Source organism: Enhydra lutris, unplaced genomic scaffold (genome assembly GCF_002288905.1).
Source record: "Enhydra lutris kenyoni isolate GAN:26980312 unplaced genomic scaffold, ASM228890v2 scaffoldscaffold55, whole genome shotgun sequence".
NCBI classification, from domain to species: Eukaryota; Metazoa; Chordata; class Mammalia; order Carnivora; family Mustelidae; genus Enhydra; species Enhydra lutris.
In genome coordinates, this window is record NW_019154139.1 from 12,258,727 (window position 1) to 12,273,488 (window position 14,762).

The following is a 14,762-nucleotide window of genomic DNA, read 5'->3' on the forward strand; positions in this document are numbered from 1 at the left end:
AGGGGATGGAGGTGGCAGCCTGGAGGTTCTTTTCCTCCTCCTGTTTACAGAACTACTAGGTCACCAATCATCACCGCCAATCAGCAGTCCTTCCCTCTCTTTCTCTAAAAGAAACATATGGAACACCGAAGGCATTTACTCAAATGGCAGCTATTCTTCATTTAATTCTACTTTTAGAGCCTCTTCAGCTTTGGTTCAAATCTCATGGGTTCTGGGGGGTTCATCACAGCTTCACTACCAATTCACTGGGGGCCTGGGTGAGTCAGAGTCTCCTCCTGTGGAAAATGAAGGGGATGGGCTAGAATGGAGCTTTTCAACATGTGGCTTCCAATCCAGTGGCTTTAGCATCTCCTGGCAATTTGTTAGTAATGCATATTGTAGGGCTCACTCCAGACCTACAGAGTCAGAAACTCTGCCTTTAACAAGTCTTCCAGGGTATTCTGAGGAAAACCCTGAGTTAGAAGACCCTCAGGGTAAGGACCCTTCCAGTAGTAAAATTTGGTCTGGGCTCTAAGCTATCATAACAGTAGTATTTTCTCTGGGCAGACTGTTTCTTGTGACAGGCAGGCAACCCTCAGGATAAGAAGAGAAATTCTTTTCTTTGACAAGCTAAGACCCAGAGCCCAGGTGAGCTTTTCTAGAAAGGTTCAGACAACGTGGCTGACTTTGAAGATCAGATTTCTTTCTTTCTTTCTTTTCTTTTTTTTTTTTTTAAAGTAAGAAGTCTCAAAGCTGGCATGTGATGAAAGCAGTGGTATCTGTTTTTGGAGAAATAAAGATGAGGGGAGAGCCGTTTTCTCTTTTCAGCTCCAAAACAATGACTCATTGCCGGGTGTGTGTGTGGCCGGGAGCGGCAGGGTGTTCCTCAGAGGGCAGCTTTCCCTCTCTGGTCCAGGAGCTTTCTGGCCTGTAAAGAAATCCCGGACTTCCACCCCTCTCTTGGATAAATTTGATTACAAAACCTCAGAAAAGCCACAGATAGCAGTGGTGCCAATTACGTCGTCGCAGAGCTGGGTTGACAGTGAAGTGGGTTTGGCTTCCAAGACAGTAAGAATGGAAAGAATGTCTAAAAGTGCCAATTTTCCTAGTCTGGACTGAACACTAACGGCCATCAGGAGGATGAAGGAAGAATTTCACAGTACTGGCCACAGTTTCCTAATTCGAGAGGCCCCTCCAGACTGCCCTTGGGGAAGTGTTAGCTGTTTGGGCCAGGGCCTGTGGTTCTTCCCCCTGTTGGTGCACAGCAAGGAGGACCTGTGACATCCACCGCTCAGCTATTTCCAGAGATTCCCGACCCTCACTTGGTACCTCAGTAACAGAGGATGAGTATAACCACTTTATTTTATATAGCAAGGCCTTGTGCCAGGCACGGTTCTAAGTACCTCACAATTATTAACGTGTTGAACCTTCACAACAACCCCACAAAAGCAGGGACCATTAATATACTCCTAATTACAGGTGAGGAAGCAAAGACGCAACGTCACAGAGCTAGTAAGTCTCCCGTCCGCAGGGGGCAGGAGAGTCAGCATCTGGGCTCTAAGTGAGCCTGTGCCTCGGGCCAGGCTGCTTGGCCCACCCGGCCACCGAGAAATGAGGGAGGCGGAATCAGGTGGTTCTTGAGGTCGCTTCCAGCTCGGGGAGTCTGCGACCCTGCGGCCGACCTGCTGCTGGTCTGGCAGGTTCGCCAGCGTCTGGCCGGGCCCCGGGCGCAGCAGGGTGGCCTGGCCGGGTCCCCGCAAGTCGCCAGCCCAGACGCCAAGCCCTGGTCTCCTGGTCCTGAGAGAACGGACTTAGAGCCCTTCTCCGGTATCCGTGTCCTGAGAGCCCGGCGAGCCAGGAGGGAGAGGGCAAGAGCCCAGGCGCCACGACCCGAGCTGGGAAGGCGACGAGGGACACAGGCCAGGGACCCCCAAACGGTAAAGCCAAGCAGCCCCTTCCACCCCCAAAACTTTCTCCCTGGATTCACAACCCCAGCAGCCACTCATTGGCTGAGCCGCGGCCGCCCGGACCCGCCCTCCCTCTTTAGCAATTGGCTGGAGTGGGCATCCATCACAAGTTGAGACTTCTTAATGGACCACGGCTTTTGTCAATCAAGGTAGGCGGGAGGCTAGGCGGGGCCAGGTCGGGGAGAGACACTCCAGCCTCATTCCCCTCCAACCTCCCTCGGGAGGGTGGCTTGGGACCTGGAGGCGCCCCGGGGGACCGAGGCCGGGTGCGGGGCCCTGCGGCGGGGCTAGACGGGCCTCCGGTGACTCACCGATGCGCTGTCCCACCGGAGAGCTGAACGGGTTCCCCAGGAGAAAGTCCATCGCCGCGGCTGCCTCAGCCACCAACCGGGGGAATCAGCTGACAGCAACCGCCGGCGCCGCCGATCTGTCACGTGACGTGCCGGACGGCCCGCAGGGGAGTTGAGCCTGGCCACAGGCCCCGCCCCTAACGTGGAAGGTAGGGCGCCCGGAGGCGGAGGGAGATGACCTCACTGCCACTCATTCGGCGTTTGTGGACTCCACGCACCGCGTAGGCCTGGGGCGGATCTAGGGGGCATGGCTTAGAGATGCCACGCCCCGGTATTTTTTTAAGGGCGTGACCTACCACTCGAGCGCTTCCGTCAAGCAGGGTGTCAGAGCAGGGAAATGACTCGGATAAGGTTACGTAGCAAGCTCAGACCAGTTCTCACTCTAGTGACCTCACCAGACTACAATGGGGCTGACAGCATCGTCTGGCTTGTTGTCTCCCTGCCCTGATAGAGTTCTTCTTTTCTGATGTCCACGCCTCCCTGCGGCAAGTGCAAGTTGCTTGCCCCCCACATTCACTTATCTCAAATTGGAGGCCAGCACCAGGGGACTGTTAGCCCTTGACACAGAACCAACCCAGTGATCTGCAGCGAGGAATGGGCTAGAGCCCAGAGGGGCAGAAAGCACCTAGATGTAGCTATAAGTGGGGCCTGGGACCCATCTCTACCATTTACTGTGTGATTCGGACGGCGAGCTTCCATTTTCTCCAGATGCTGGAATTAGATCAAGGACTGTATAACTTTTCTTATTTTTTAGGTCACAGGCTCCTTTGAGAACTTGAAGAAAACCACCAACCTTTCTGAAGAAAAAAAGGCTAGAGATACAATTAAACTTCAGGGACTTTCTGGGGTCCCCGAAGTACAGCAGTAGACCCCAAGTTAAAAATTTCAAGAATCTCAAAGGCCTTTCTTAGTTTTAGGATTCTAAGATTTTCTTCAACCTTCCTATGTACCACATATTAGATCAGATCTGACCTTTTATGTTTTTTTCTTTTGATCATATGTTGTCCAAAAGATATAATAACCGCTGCTTTGGTAGTCTGGGCTCCTGCGGAGCATTTAATTGATCAGTTAATTGTGACTTTTTAATTGGGAAGGCTAGTAGATTGTACAAATGAGGATGATGGAGAACCTAAATTACGACTTAATCACTTCCTTATGTTAACTTGTTTGAGCAGCCACAGGGGCTGGTAGCTTTACTGTACAATATAAGAACTTTATGGAAGTCGTGTACCCCTGAGCTGGGAAATGTTTTAATAAGGCTGATGAGGGGGCACCTGGGTGGCTCAGTGGTTAAGCCTCTGCCTTTAGCTCAGGTCATGATCTCAGGGTCCTGGGATCGAGTCCCACATCGGGCTCTCTGCCCTGCGGGGAGCCTGCTTCCTCCTCTCTCTCTCTCTGCTTGCCTCTCTGCCCACTTGTGATCTCTGTCAAATAAATAAAATCTTTACAAAAAAAAAAATAAGGCTGATGAGACCTATTCATAAATGCCCTTCTCCCCACTAGTCTGGCTACCCCGTGAGGGCTGGAATACTGTCTACTTTGCTCGCCACTGTTGTCTAGCATGGTGACTAATACATGGAAATTTATTTATTTTTAAAGATTTTATTTATCTGAGAGACAGAACATGAGTGGGGGGAGAAGCAGAGGGAGAGGGACAAGCAGAACTCCCTGCTGGGCAGGGCTGGATCCTAGGACTCTGACATCATAACCTAAGCCGAAGTCAGATGCTTAACTGACTGAGCCACCCAGGTGCTTAAATCAATCTACCAAATCATGGTATTTGGATTATAAAGGGGGGAATGTACATTAAGATTACTTCCATGTCAGGGACCTTCCATGTATTTCTTCATTAAGCATATTGCTCAGTTGTAAGGAGGTTATTTTAGCATAAACTTCTTTTGGATTCTTCCATTAGCAACCTTTAACATGCTCATGTTGGTGGTGATTTACCTGAATGAGGTGCCTGCCTCCTTGCATCACTCTGGTTTCAAGTGATTATGGACAGATCTTGGCTTTATTGACAAGAATAAAACAGCCCCAAGTTGTATCCTTCATGGTGAAAAAGCAGAAACAATCCACATACTCCCAAACAGGCAGTGGAATCCTATCACCTCCATGAAAACAGAATACTATATAGCTCTTAAATTAGAAATATGGGGATTTGTCAACACAACAGATAGGAATGTAAATGGCAAACATTAAGTGGAGTACAAAATTGATTAAAACTATGTTTTAAAAGTGATTGCTGGGGCACCTGGGTGGCTCAGTCGTTAAGCGTCTGCCTTCGGCTTGGGTCCTGATCCCAGGATCCTGGGACCGAGCCCTGAATTGGGCTCCCATCTTGGCGGGAAGCCTGCTTCTCCCTCTCCCGCTCCCCCTGCTTGTGTTCCCTCTCTCACTGTGTCTCTGTCAAATAAATAAATAAAATCTTAAAAAAAAAAAGTGATTGCTAAAAAAAAAAAAAAAAAAGTGATTGCTAAGGGGCAACTAGCTGGCTCAGTTGGTAGAGCATGTGACTCGTGTTCTCAAGGTCCTGAATTCAAGCTCCACGTTGGGCATAAAGCCTATTTTTTAAAAATATATTTTATTTATTTGACACAGAGCATGAGCGGGGGTGGGGGTGCGGAGGGCAGACTCCTGCTGAGCAGGGAGCCAGATACAGGCTCGATCCCAGGACCCTGAGATCATGACCTGAGCCAAAGGCAGAGGCTTTACCCACTGAGCCACCCAGGCACCCCCTTTCAAGTCCAAAAGTCAAGATCCTCTGCCTCCAAAGTTGACAGACAATAGCATGGTAAGGAAAGTGAGGCCTGTCTAGTGAAAGCCAGCCAGGACAAGCAGACATTTGAAAAATGGAAATGTCTTGGGTAGTCTTCCTACGATTGCATTTGCTCAGGACTGTGGATGAAAGAGGAGGATTCTGATGGATTCTGTACATGAATCAACTGTGAAAGTGGTTTGGGGCAGAAGAGAGCCTAGGCCCTGGGTCAGCAGTACCAGTGTGCTGCTTCTGGCTTTGCCATTTACTAGCTGTGTGACCCGAGGAAGTGCACTTTTCTGCATCTCTCTCATTTGTAAAGGGGGGTAACACTCATAAGGCTCAGTGGGAGGATTAAGGGAGAGAAAACATGCAAATCACTCTTTCCTACTCACTCAGCAGTCTTGGTCTCTTTCTTGTAGCCTCTCCATAGGAGGTCAGCCTTCTCATTGATCGAATATTCCACTATTTGTGACTAATAACACCTTGGGTTTGCACTGAAATTTTTACCTGGAGAGGTCAGATATCCATATATTAAATGTTCACAGTGTTACTAGACACTTATGTCAGGCTGGCTGGCCACAGGCTTGGGGGTGGGAATGACCTTAACACTATTTTACTGGTGGGACTTCAGACGCCCATTAAGGACTAAGTGACTTATCCAACATCACTCATTAAGTCAGGAGAGGGCTGAAACAGCATGAAATATATCATGTCTAAGCACACAGTTCACATGTGACCCTTAATACACAACTGCTACTTTCTTGTGTTAGGCCAACATGTGGTGTACACACAATTTCATTTATCAGTGAATAGAGCTTCTCTTATCAGAGGCACTGGTTTTTAGCTTGCAAGAGAGAGAACACGAGACTCTACAATGTAAAAGTGAATAGAGACAGAACAAGATATATGTTATGAAAATGGCTAAGATCAGAAACTTGGCCTCTATTCCAGACAGATTTTTCTTTTTAAGAAAATCATAGTGGGACAGAGGTGGAAAATGACAGTTTTTACAATTTCATAGCAACTTGGTCAGCAACAGGGAAAAGATGCCTGAGACCGGACTACAAATATTAAAAATGTGATTTTTAATAATATAAGTACAAAATTTTATTTCTTTATACAACTGTAATGGGATTTGGATCAAACCACTAGAATTTATTTAAAAAACAAAATAAAACAATGATATAAAAACTGCAAGAAGGTCTGAATCCAAAGTTTTTCCTCTAGTAGTACCAAATTCCACAAGGTACAGACTATTATACAAATGTGTACAAATTTAAATACAAATACAATAGGATTGGGGTTTAAAGGAAAACAAACAAACAAAAAGTAGGTCCTCATCAGGATTTCATTAATGTGCACAAATGACAAGGGTAGGATTGACTTCTTCCGTACTAATCCGTGTCTTCAAGGCCCCTCGCTGATATACCCTGTGTCAAACAGGAAACTTCCATGGGTACAGATGAGGCGTGGCACAGGGTCTAACACACAAAATCAAACTCAGATTTCTGCTCTTCTTGATTTTGGTTCCCAAACATACCCATTTCCTTGTGTTTCCCCAATTAAACTTCACAACCGCTTTGAGCTGAGGGCCGGATGAACAGCCAGAGTACAGCCAGGAAACAAAGCCCCGGGACCCACCGGTGGGAGGAGGGAAGGGACGCAGTCAGACGCAGGCTGGCTGCATGGTCCTCAAAGATCTACTTTGATGCTGTCATGCTCCGTCTAGGCCCGGGGAGGAAAGCACAGTTACCCTGGAGCTTGGTTTTGGCAGGGAGTCTCACACCAGATTGAAAAACAGCTCTGAAGTGCTCAACTGTCTTCTTTGGAACTGGGAAGCAAAAGTCTAGTTCTTTGGAAAAATGGGCAGCTGCGAATGGTAACATTCCTTTTAATTATGCTTTCTTGACATTATTGAATAATAAAGCATTAGAATCCCGACATAATGATTCCTTTTTGAGGCACGATACCTTAAAATGTGGATGATTTGGAGTTTTCAGAGGAGACCAGAGGAAAGACGGAGGCAAGAAATGACAAATCTGCATCTTCCACATGCTGTTGCTGGTGGAGACTTTTGTTATTAAATTATATATACAGAAATTTACAGGATAAATTAAAATCTAAGAGATTCTAAAGAGTTAAATACACATAATTAAAACACATTCACACGCGCACATAAATAAACCTACATGAGAATCGAGTACTTTTTTTTGCAATTCACTTATGTGTGGAATGCCGAACACTGGGTATCTATCTGTCCACCAGGGGAGCCAACGGGATGAACCCAAGAATCATGCTGGGCAAAGTTCATCTTCCCCAACCATCCAGCAACTAAGCAGCAAAACCTGTGAGGACTCAGGGACTAAGCTAATGCCGCCAATGGAAGATACCAGCAATTAGTTCTGCAGATGGAATATTCTGGGTCATCTCACAATATATGCAATTCAACTTGTGCAATAACAACTTTACCCTTTCCAAGGTGTTTTATGCTGCTGGGGCTCACGTAACTCCTTGGCCCCTACTGAGGCTGCTAATGGTACCAATGATTACAAGAAATTTTGAGACACGGACACCTGTGTAGCAGGAATTGGAATGAACCCCCTACGAAGTTCACCTAAGCCACTGCAGTAACTGTAAGATGGGAATGATTTCATCACTTCCTACCTAGGTCACTTCAAATTGAAAGGCTTTGTATGTTTAGTCACCTGGCATCTTCCCATAATCTTTCTTATTACATTTCCGACTGTAAGACAGGTAAGGCAAATGGTCAGTGATGGGTCTGGAGGTACAACTGAGTTTGGAAAAAAAATCACATTTTAGCTGTCCATAAAGAGATGCCCTTGGCACCCAGAACAAGCCCCCAACCCCCAAATTACACTGATTTTTAAGGCAGATTTATCCACCACAGGAGAAAAAAGAATCCCAAGCCCATATTCATGCCAAGGTTTCTTCTTGGCTAAACCTTTGCCATTTCATAAAATTATTAAAAGCAAAGTAGTTACAGTCCTATGTATATATTGTACATTATATATATATATATATATATATATATATACATACATATATATATATATATATATATATATATATATATATGTATATGTATATATATAAAAATTTAAAACCTACACCCGGAGGCCAGTGAAGGGATCTGGAACAGTCCTATATACACAAACCAGCAATGGGGGAGGATAAGGTCTCTGTCCCGGGACTCCTCGCTGTCACAGTCCAGGCATGATGTAAGCAATGTTGTCTAGTGTGTTTGACTGCAAAACAAGGGAAAAGGTTCAGCTGAAGAGTACTCTACCTTAGTTCCCCGAGACCTATTTCTTTGTCAGGGGAGAGAGATGAGAAGGGAACCTGAGAGTTAGAGAAAGCAGTGGGAGTGTGAAGCTGGCAGCCTGTTCTCAGCTCCACTAGAAGCTTCTCTACTGGCTCTTTCCCATTAGTCGTTGTGGAGAAGAGGCAGAAGACTCCTGTACTTTCTTTGTGTGCAGAAGACCAAACAGGCCACAGAGGAGTTGAAGCCCCTCAAGGCTAGAAGGCTTCCCTCCAGAGGACTGTGTAGGGAAATGGCACGCTTTCTAGCTGTGCTGAAGGCATGGCCTGTACTCAGCGATACGGTACCGTGTTTGTGGGCCAAGGGACAGAGGGTGCGCCATCTGCCAGGAAACCATGTGAGCCTGTGTCCGACAGAGCTCGTTAAGGCAGGGCCTCCGTGGCTCCCGAGGGGTCTGGCTGAAAAAAATCCAAGGACAACTCACCAAGACCTGTTTGGGACAGCCGTTCAGTTCAGGTAGTTGTGTGGTCAGACACGCCAAGGGCCCAAGCGCGCAGATGATGGAATCCAGAAGCACTGACAAACTGCCGGACACGGCCACCATACCCTGAAAGGAGAGCAGGAAGGGAGAGCAGGTTGTAACTCGAGGCCCACTCCTGATGCTCCCTCCACGTTCTGGTTGCTTTCCTCACATTGTTCTTTAAGTCCTGCCAGTTCTCTGCAATTTGCAGCAGAAATGAGGAGGTATCTGCTTTGATAACTCTGTAAGTTGTTTAAAAAGAAAACTTTCACAGTACGTTTCCAGGTTCCTTTCTGTATTCCTAACTCACCCTCTGTGCAACCTAAGGTCAGTCACTTAGACTAACCTACTCCAGAGAGAAGATCTATGGAGTTCATGTGTGCAAAAGTACTTTTCTTTTCTTTCTTTCTTTTTTTTTTTAAAGATTTTATTTATTTATTTGACAGAGAGAGACACAGTGAGAGAGGGAACACAAATAGGAGGAGTGGGAGAGGGAGAAGCAGACTCCCTGCTAAGCGGGGAGCCTGATACGGGGCTGGATCCCAGGATCCTGGGATCATGACCTGAGCCGAAGGCAGACGCTTAACGACTGAGCCACCCAGGTGCCTGCAGAAGTACTTTTCTTATGAACTCCATGAATATAGCTCAAATGTGATAATGACGAAAGTTCTATAGCCCTACACACTAACATGTGCCACACACATAAGTGTACTTCTCCACCTATGTGGCTTTTTGATAGCTGACGATACCACTTTTCTGGGTTGAACTGTTCACTCTCAGAAAGAAGTAAATTGAGTTCATGTCAAATTTTAATATCTTGCACAATTCATAATGTCCCCCTGCTTCTGTGATTCAAATATATAAGAAATAAGACTGCTTGCTGCCAGGGTGCCTGCCCAGCTCCGGTAGCACCTGCTTTATCTAGAGGCACTGTGGGACTATGCCAACTGGCCAGGTAGCACAGCAGAGTCCTTCAGAGAATGAGCTCTGGGCTCAGGACCGCTGGGTCCCCAACTCATGGCTTCTGTCCTGGGGCAAGATGCTTCTTATGCTGTGCTGTAAATGAACCTATGCAGAGGGGATTAAGGGAAATAAAAGGTGTAAGGTGCTTGGGATGGTCCCAGTTACATGGTAAGTGCTCACTAAGTACCAGTAGTTATGATTATTACCAGCATCTTCGCCTCCCAAACTGCATTTCTAACTGCCTGCTAGGTCTCTCACTGTGTTTCCAGACCTCAACATGCCATAAAGTGAGATCACCTCCTCTCCTCCTAGAATCCTTTCTCTGCTAAAGTCACCACCACTCACACGGCTGTCCAGTCTCAAGGCCTTGCCATAGCTGACTCTTCCTTCCCCCTGTCCTAAGAGGCTCCTCTCACCTCTTCCCAAGGGAGGCTATGCAGCAAGGGGTTAAGATTAGCATGAACCTTGAGGTCTTGCCACCAAATTCAAGCCTCTGTTATAGCACTTGGGGCTGAACTCCAGAGCAAGTTACTTAGCCTCTCTGTTCTTCCCTTTTACAGAAACACAAATTCTGCCCCATAAAGATTTGGTGTTAATTACATGAAAGAATCCACCTGAGGCATCTGAACAAAAGTTGGCTGAGGAAGCAGTCAACCAGTTAATAATTAATAATATTATTCCAGGGGAGCCTGCGTGGCTCAGTGGGTTAAAGCCTCTGACTTTGGCTCAGGTCATGATCTCAGGGTCCTGGGATCGAGCCCCGTATCGGCCTCTCTGCTCAGCAGGGAGCCTGCTTCCTCCTCTCTCTGCCTGTCTCTCTGCCTATGTGTGATCTCTGTCTGTCAAATAAATAAATAAAATCTTAAAAAAAAATTATTCCATTAGTTTGCCCTATAGTTAATTACAGTTAATATTTTATGTCTGACTCTCCTAATGAATTATAATCAACTTGATGGCAGGAATCATGTCCTATTCCTTTTTATATTCTCTCAAGAACTACTGGTATTCTGCACACAGTAAGCCCTCAATAAGTATTTGCTGAATTATTCAAATCTTTGTCATTTGTGGACTGCATTACTGCTATATAACTTCTCCCCAGTACCAGTCTCTTTTCATTCCCAATCTGAAATAGAAGATATTTCCAGAGAAAACCAAATGCAAGCTCTGATCACATCTCTCCCTACTGAAAAAAAAAAAAAAAAATCCCCGCAGTTCCTCCATAGCAGAGCATAAACATTTGAGAGCATTTGAGACCTTCTGTAATTTGGGCTACAGCCTTAATTTTCAGCCTTCCTCCACCTTACATGTTGGATGTTCTAGATTTTCATCATTTTAGCAGTAAAACCCTTTTTTTCAGATAAAACCTGATGTGGAAGAAACAAAACAAATGAGCAATGAGAAAACAAAGAGGGAGACGGGGCGCCTGGGTGGCTTAGCTGGTTGAATGTTCAACTCTTGGTTTCGGCTCAGGTTGAGATCTCAGGGTCCTGAGGTCAAGCCCCATGTCAGGGCACCGCACTCAGTGTGGAGTCTGCTTGAGATTCTCTCTCCGTCTCCCTCTGCCCCTCCCACTTGTGCTGTCTCAAATAAATAAATGAAATCTTAAAAAGAGAGAGAGGGGGGCGCCTGGGTGGCTCAGTGGGTTAAGCCTCTGCCTTTGGCTCAGGTCATGGTCCCAGGGTCCTGGGATCGAGCCCCGCATCGGGCTCTCTGCTCAGCGTGGAGCCTGCTTCCTCCTCTCTCTCTGCCTGCCTCTCTGCCTACTTGTGATCTCTGTCAAATAAATAAAATCTTTAAAAAAAAAAAAGAGAGAGAGAGGGGGGCAAACCAAGAAACAGACTCTTTTAAAAAAATTTTTTTTAGGGGCGCCTGGGTGGCTCAGTGGTTAAGCGTCTGCCTTCAGCTCGGGTCATGATCCCAAGGTCCTGGGATCAAGCCCCGCATCAGGCTCCCTGCTCGGTGGGAAGCCTGCTTCTCCCTCCTCCCTTTCCCCCTGCTTGTGTTCCGTCTCTCGCTGTGTCTCTCTCTGTCACATAAATAAATAAAATCTTAAAAAAATAAAAAATAAAAAAAAATAAAAATTAAAAAAAAAAGATGTTATTTATTTATTAGAGAGATGGAGAGAGAGCACAAGTAGGCAGAGCAGCAGGCAGAGGGAGAGGGAGAAACAGGCTCTCCACTGAGCAGGGAGCCCGATGTGGGGCTTGATCGCAGGATCCTGGGATTGTGACCTGAGCTGAAGGCAGCTGCTTAACCAACTGAGCCACCCAGGCGCCCCAAGAAACAGACTCTTAACTATAGAGAACTGACAGTTACCAAACGGGAGGCAGGCAGGGAGATGGGTGAAATAAATAATGGGGGTTCAGGAATGCATTTGTTGTGATGAGACCAACTGATGTATGGAGTGTTGAATCACTATCCGGCACACCTGAAACTACTATTATACTGCATGGTAACTAACTGGAATTTATTTAATTTTTTAAAAAAAGGTTTTATTTGTCAGAGAGAGAGCACAAGCAGGGGGAGCAACAGGCAGAGGAAGAAGCAGGCTCCCTGCTGAGCAAGGGGCCTGATGCGGAACTTGATCCCAGGACCTTGGGATCATGACCTGAGCCAAAGGCAGACACTTAACTGACTGAGCCACCCAGGCGTCTCGACTAACTGGGATTGAAATAAAAACTTACAAGAAACCCTGATATGGAATCTCAATATGCAAAACAGCTAGAAGATCTGGTTAAAGTGGGAGTGGGGGTCTACGGCCCCACTGGGGCTCCTCTCATCCATCTCTGTGGAAGACTCTAAGGTCAAGAAACAGATGTGCACCATTTTCTGGTTTTGGAAGGTCTCTCTCCAAAGTCTCCATGAGACAAAACCCTCCAGATCCTTTCAGGCCCTCTTATAAGAGCACCTCCCTTTGACAAAATCTCTCCTGACTCCCCCTAACTCTCTTTGTTCTCTAGCTACTCTCGCTGTTATCAGTTCAGCACAGAGCAAAAGAGGGAGAAAGGGTTAGGAGTAATGCATGCTGGGCTCTGCCACAGTGTGTCCACTTAATTTTACTAGATTCCTGGTATCCAATCTCTAAATGAGTGACTTGTAGACATCAATGTTCCTTAAAGCATCGTATGTAATTTTAGGTAGCATATAGGTGAACATATATTATTTTGACATACCCATTATGATGTACTATATTAGAAAAAAATTAGAATATCAAACTTGTGATATCAAGGATATCATTGCAAAAGCATGGATAGATTTAGTCAAATAAAAATATAAGGTAAATAACTGTGAGTGGTGCAAAGAAACTGCAAAATTGTGAGGATGTATTCAAGTGGCAGATGTCTGGGAAAAAGCAGACTGGAGAAGGACTGGGAATTACTGCTAATGGGTGTGGAGTATCTTTTGGGAGTAATGAAAATGTTCTGGAATTAGGTAGCAATGAGGCCACAAGTCTGTGAAAATACTGAAAACCACTAACTCCTAGAATTCGAAAAGGTATACTTTATTGTTTGTGAATTAGATCTCGATAAGACCCTTTGTTACATAAAATAAAGTGGGCTAGAAAACCTGTGCAAGTCTTTCCCTTTTCTAGGCACATGTATGTGTAACTCTCTCCAAGCAGCTGCTCATAGAAGCTGACTTGTTTTAATGGCTGATTATGTATGTGCTCTACCTTTCCAGTGAAACTCTAAGTTTCCTAATGATATCACCTGGAAACCATCAGGAAGACAGTCAGATTTTCTACTCCCCCAAGTGTTGGAATAATGCCTAGGTACTCAACAAATATTTGCTAAACTAAATGGAAATATCAGGGGAAGTGTGGAATATGGAAGGGGCATAAAACACATCATTTTTACTTCTAACTTTAGGAAACTAAGAATCATAATAAGAATCATAAATAAGGATCCCAGGATATTTTATTCTGGAAATATCTGTATCTATTTAAATATCTGAACCTATATGAAAATACCCTAGTTGTTTTGAAACCTGCTAAGTTATTGAAATTAGCCAAAAAACTTGGATTAACCTTCATCTTTTGTGGTCTTTGGCATTTTATTTATTGAATAATATTAACAATACAACTTTGGGGCGCTTGGGTGGCTCAGTCGGTTAAGCAGCTGCCTTCAGCTCGGGTCATGATCCCAGGGTCCTGGGATCGAGCCCCACATCAGGCTCCCTACTCAACCGGGAGTGTGCTTCTCCCTCTCCCTCTGTCTGCCACTCTGCCTACTTGTGCTCGCTATCTCTCTGTCAAATAAATAAATAAATCTTAAAAAAAAAAGATACAACTTCCACAGAGAAGCAAGTGAATAACTTCATATTCCAACACTGATTTCTCAGCTTAGAAATGGCTTTAGTAGGGACGCCTGGGTGGCTCAGTTGGTTAAGCAGCTGCCTTCAGCTCAGGTCATGATCCCAGCATCCTGGGATCGAGTCCCACATCGGGCTCCTTGCTTGGCGGGGAGCCTGCTTCTCCCTCTGCCTCTGTCTGCCTGTGCTCGCTCTCTCTCCCTCTCTGACAAATAAATAAAAAAAAAAAAAAAGAAAAAAAGAAATGGCTTTAGTAGCAGAGACTGACTTCCTTGCTGGAATGTCCTATTAGGACCCAGTGGAAAACTGAAATACTACACTACTGAGTTAGCCAAGGGGGCAACATGATTAGAAACTGAATATGGTAATAGAAATGGAACATGACAGCTTTGCAGGTTAAGTGATTTTGAAATTGAAGCTTAAAGGGACAAAGATCTCCCTAGGGCACACAGTGCTGTATAATTTAACACAGAGTAATGAAGAGCTTGAGAATCTCAATTTCCCTATTTGCTACCTATTTCCTTCCTTCCTTTCTTCTTTCTTTCTTTCTTTCTTTCTCTCTCTCTCTCTCTTTCTTTCTTTCTTTTTTTCCTTCCCTTTCCCTTCCTTCCTTCTTTCTTTTTAAGATTTA

At 45.5% G+C, this 14,762-nt stretch overlaps 2 protein-coding genes across 5 annotated transcripts in view; both read right to left on the reverse strand.

The window, feature by feature from the left end:
- LOC111157636 (target of myb1 membrane trafficking protein) overlaps positions 1-2,467 on the reverse strand; it is a 43,223-nt gene extending 40,756 nt beyond the window's left edge. The window contains exon 1 of the mRNA XM_022519228.1: positions 2,258-2,467. Coding sequence (XP_022374936.1) covers positions 2,258-2,309 — 52 coding nt within the window. The 5' untranslated portion in view covers positions 2,310-2,467. The remainder of the gene's footprint in view (positions 1-2,257) is intronic.
- Positions 2,468-8,154: 5,687 nt separating this feature from the next.
- LOC111157647 (HMG-box containing 4) overlaps positions 8,155-14,762 on the reverse strand; it is a 29,889-nt gene continuing 23,281 nt past the window's right edge. For all 4 annotated transcript variants that reach the window (XM_022519248.1, XM_022519249.1, XM_022519250.1 and 1 more), the window contains 2 exons: positions 8,822-8,944; positions 8,155-8,323 (listed from right to left, as the gene is read on the reverse strand). In XM_022519248.1, the coding sequence (XP_022374956.1) occupies positions 8,279-8,323; positions 8,822-8,944 (168 nt within the window). In that variant the 3' untranslated portion in view covers positions 8,155-8,278. The remainder of the gene's footprint in view (positions 8,324-8,821; positions 8,945-14,762) is intronic.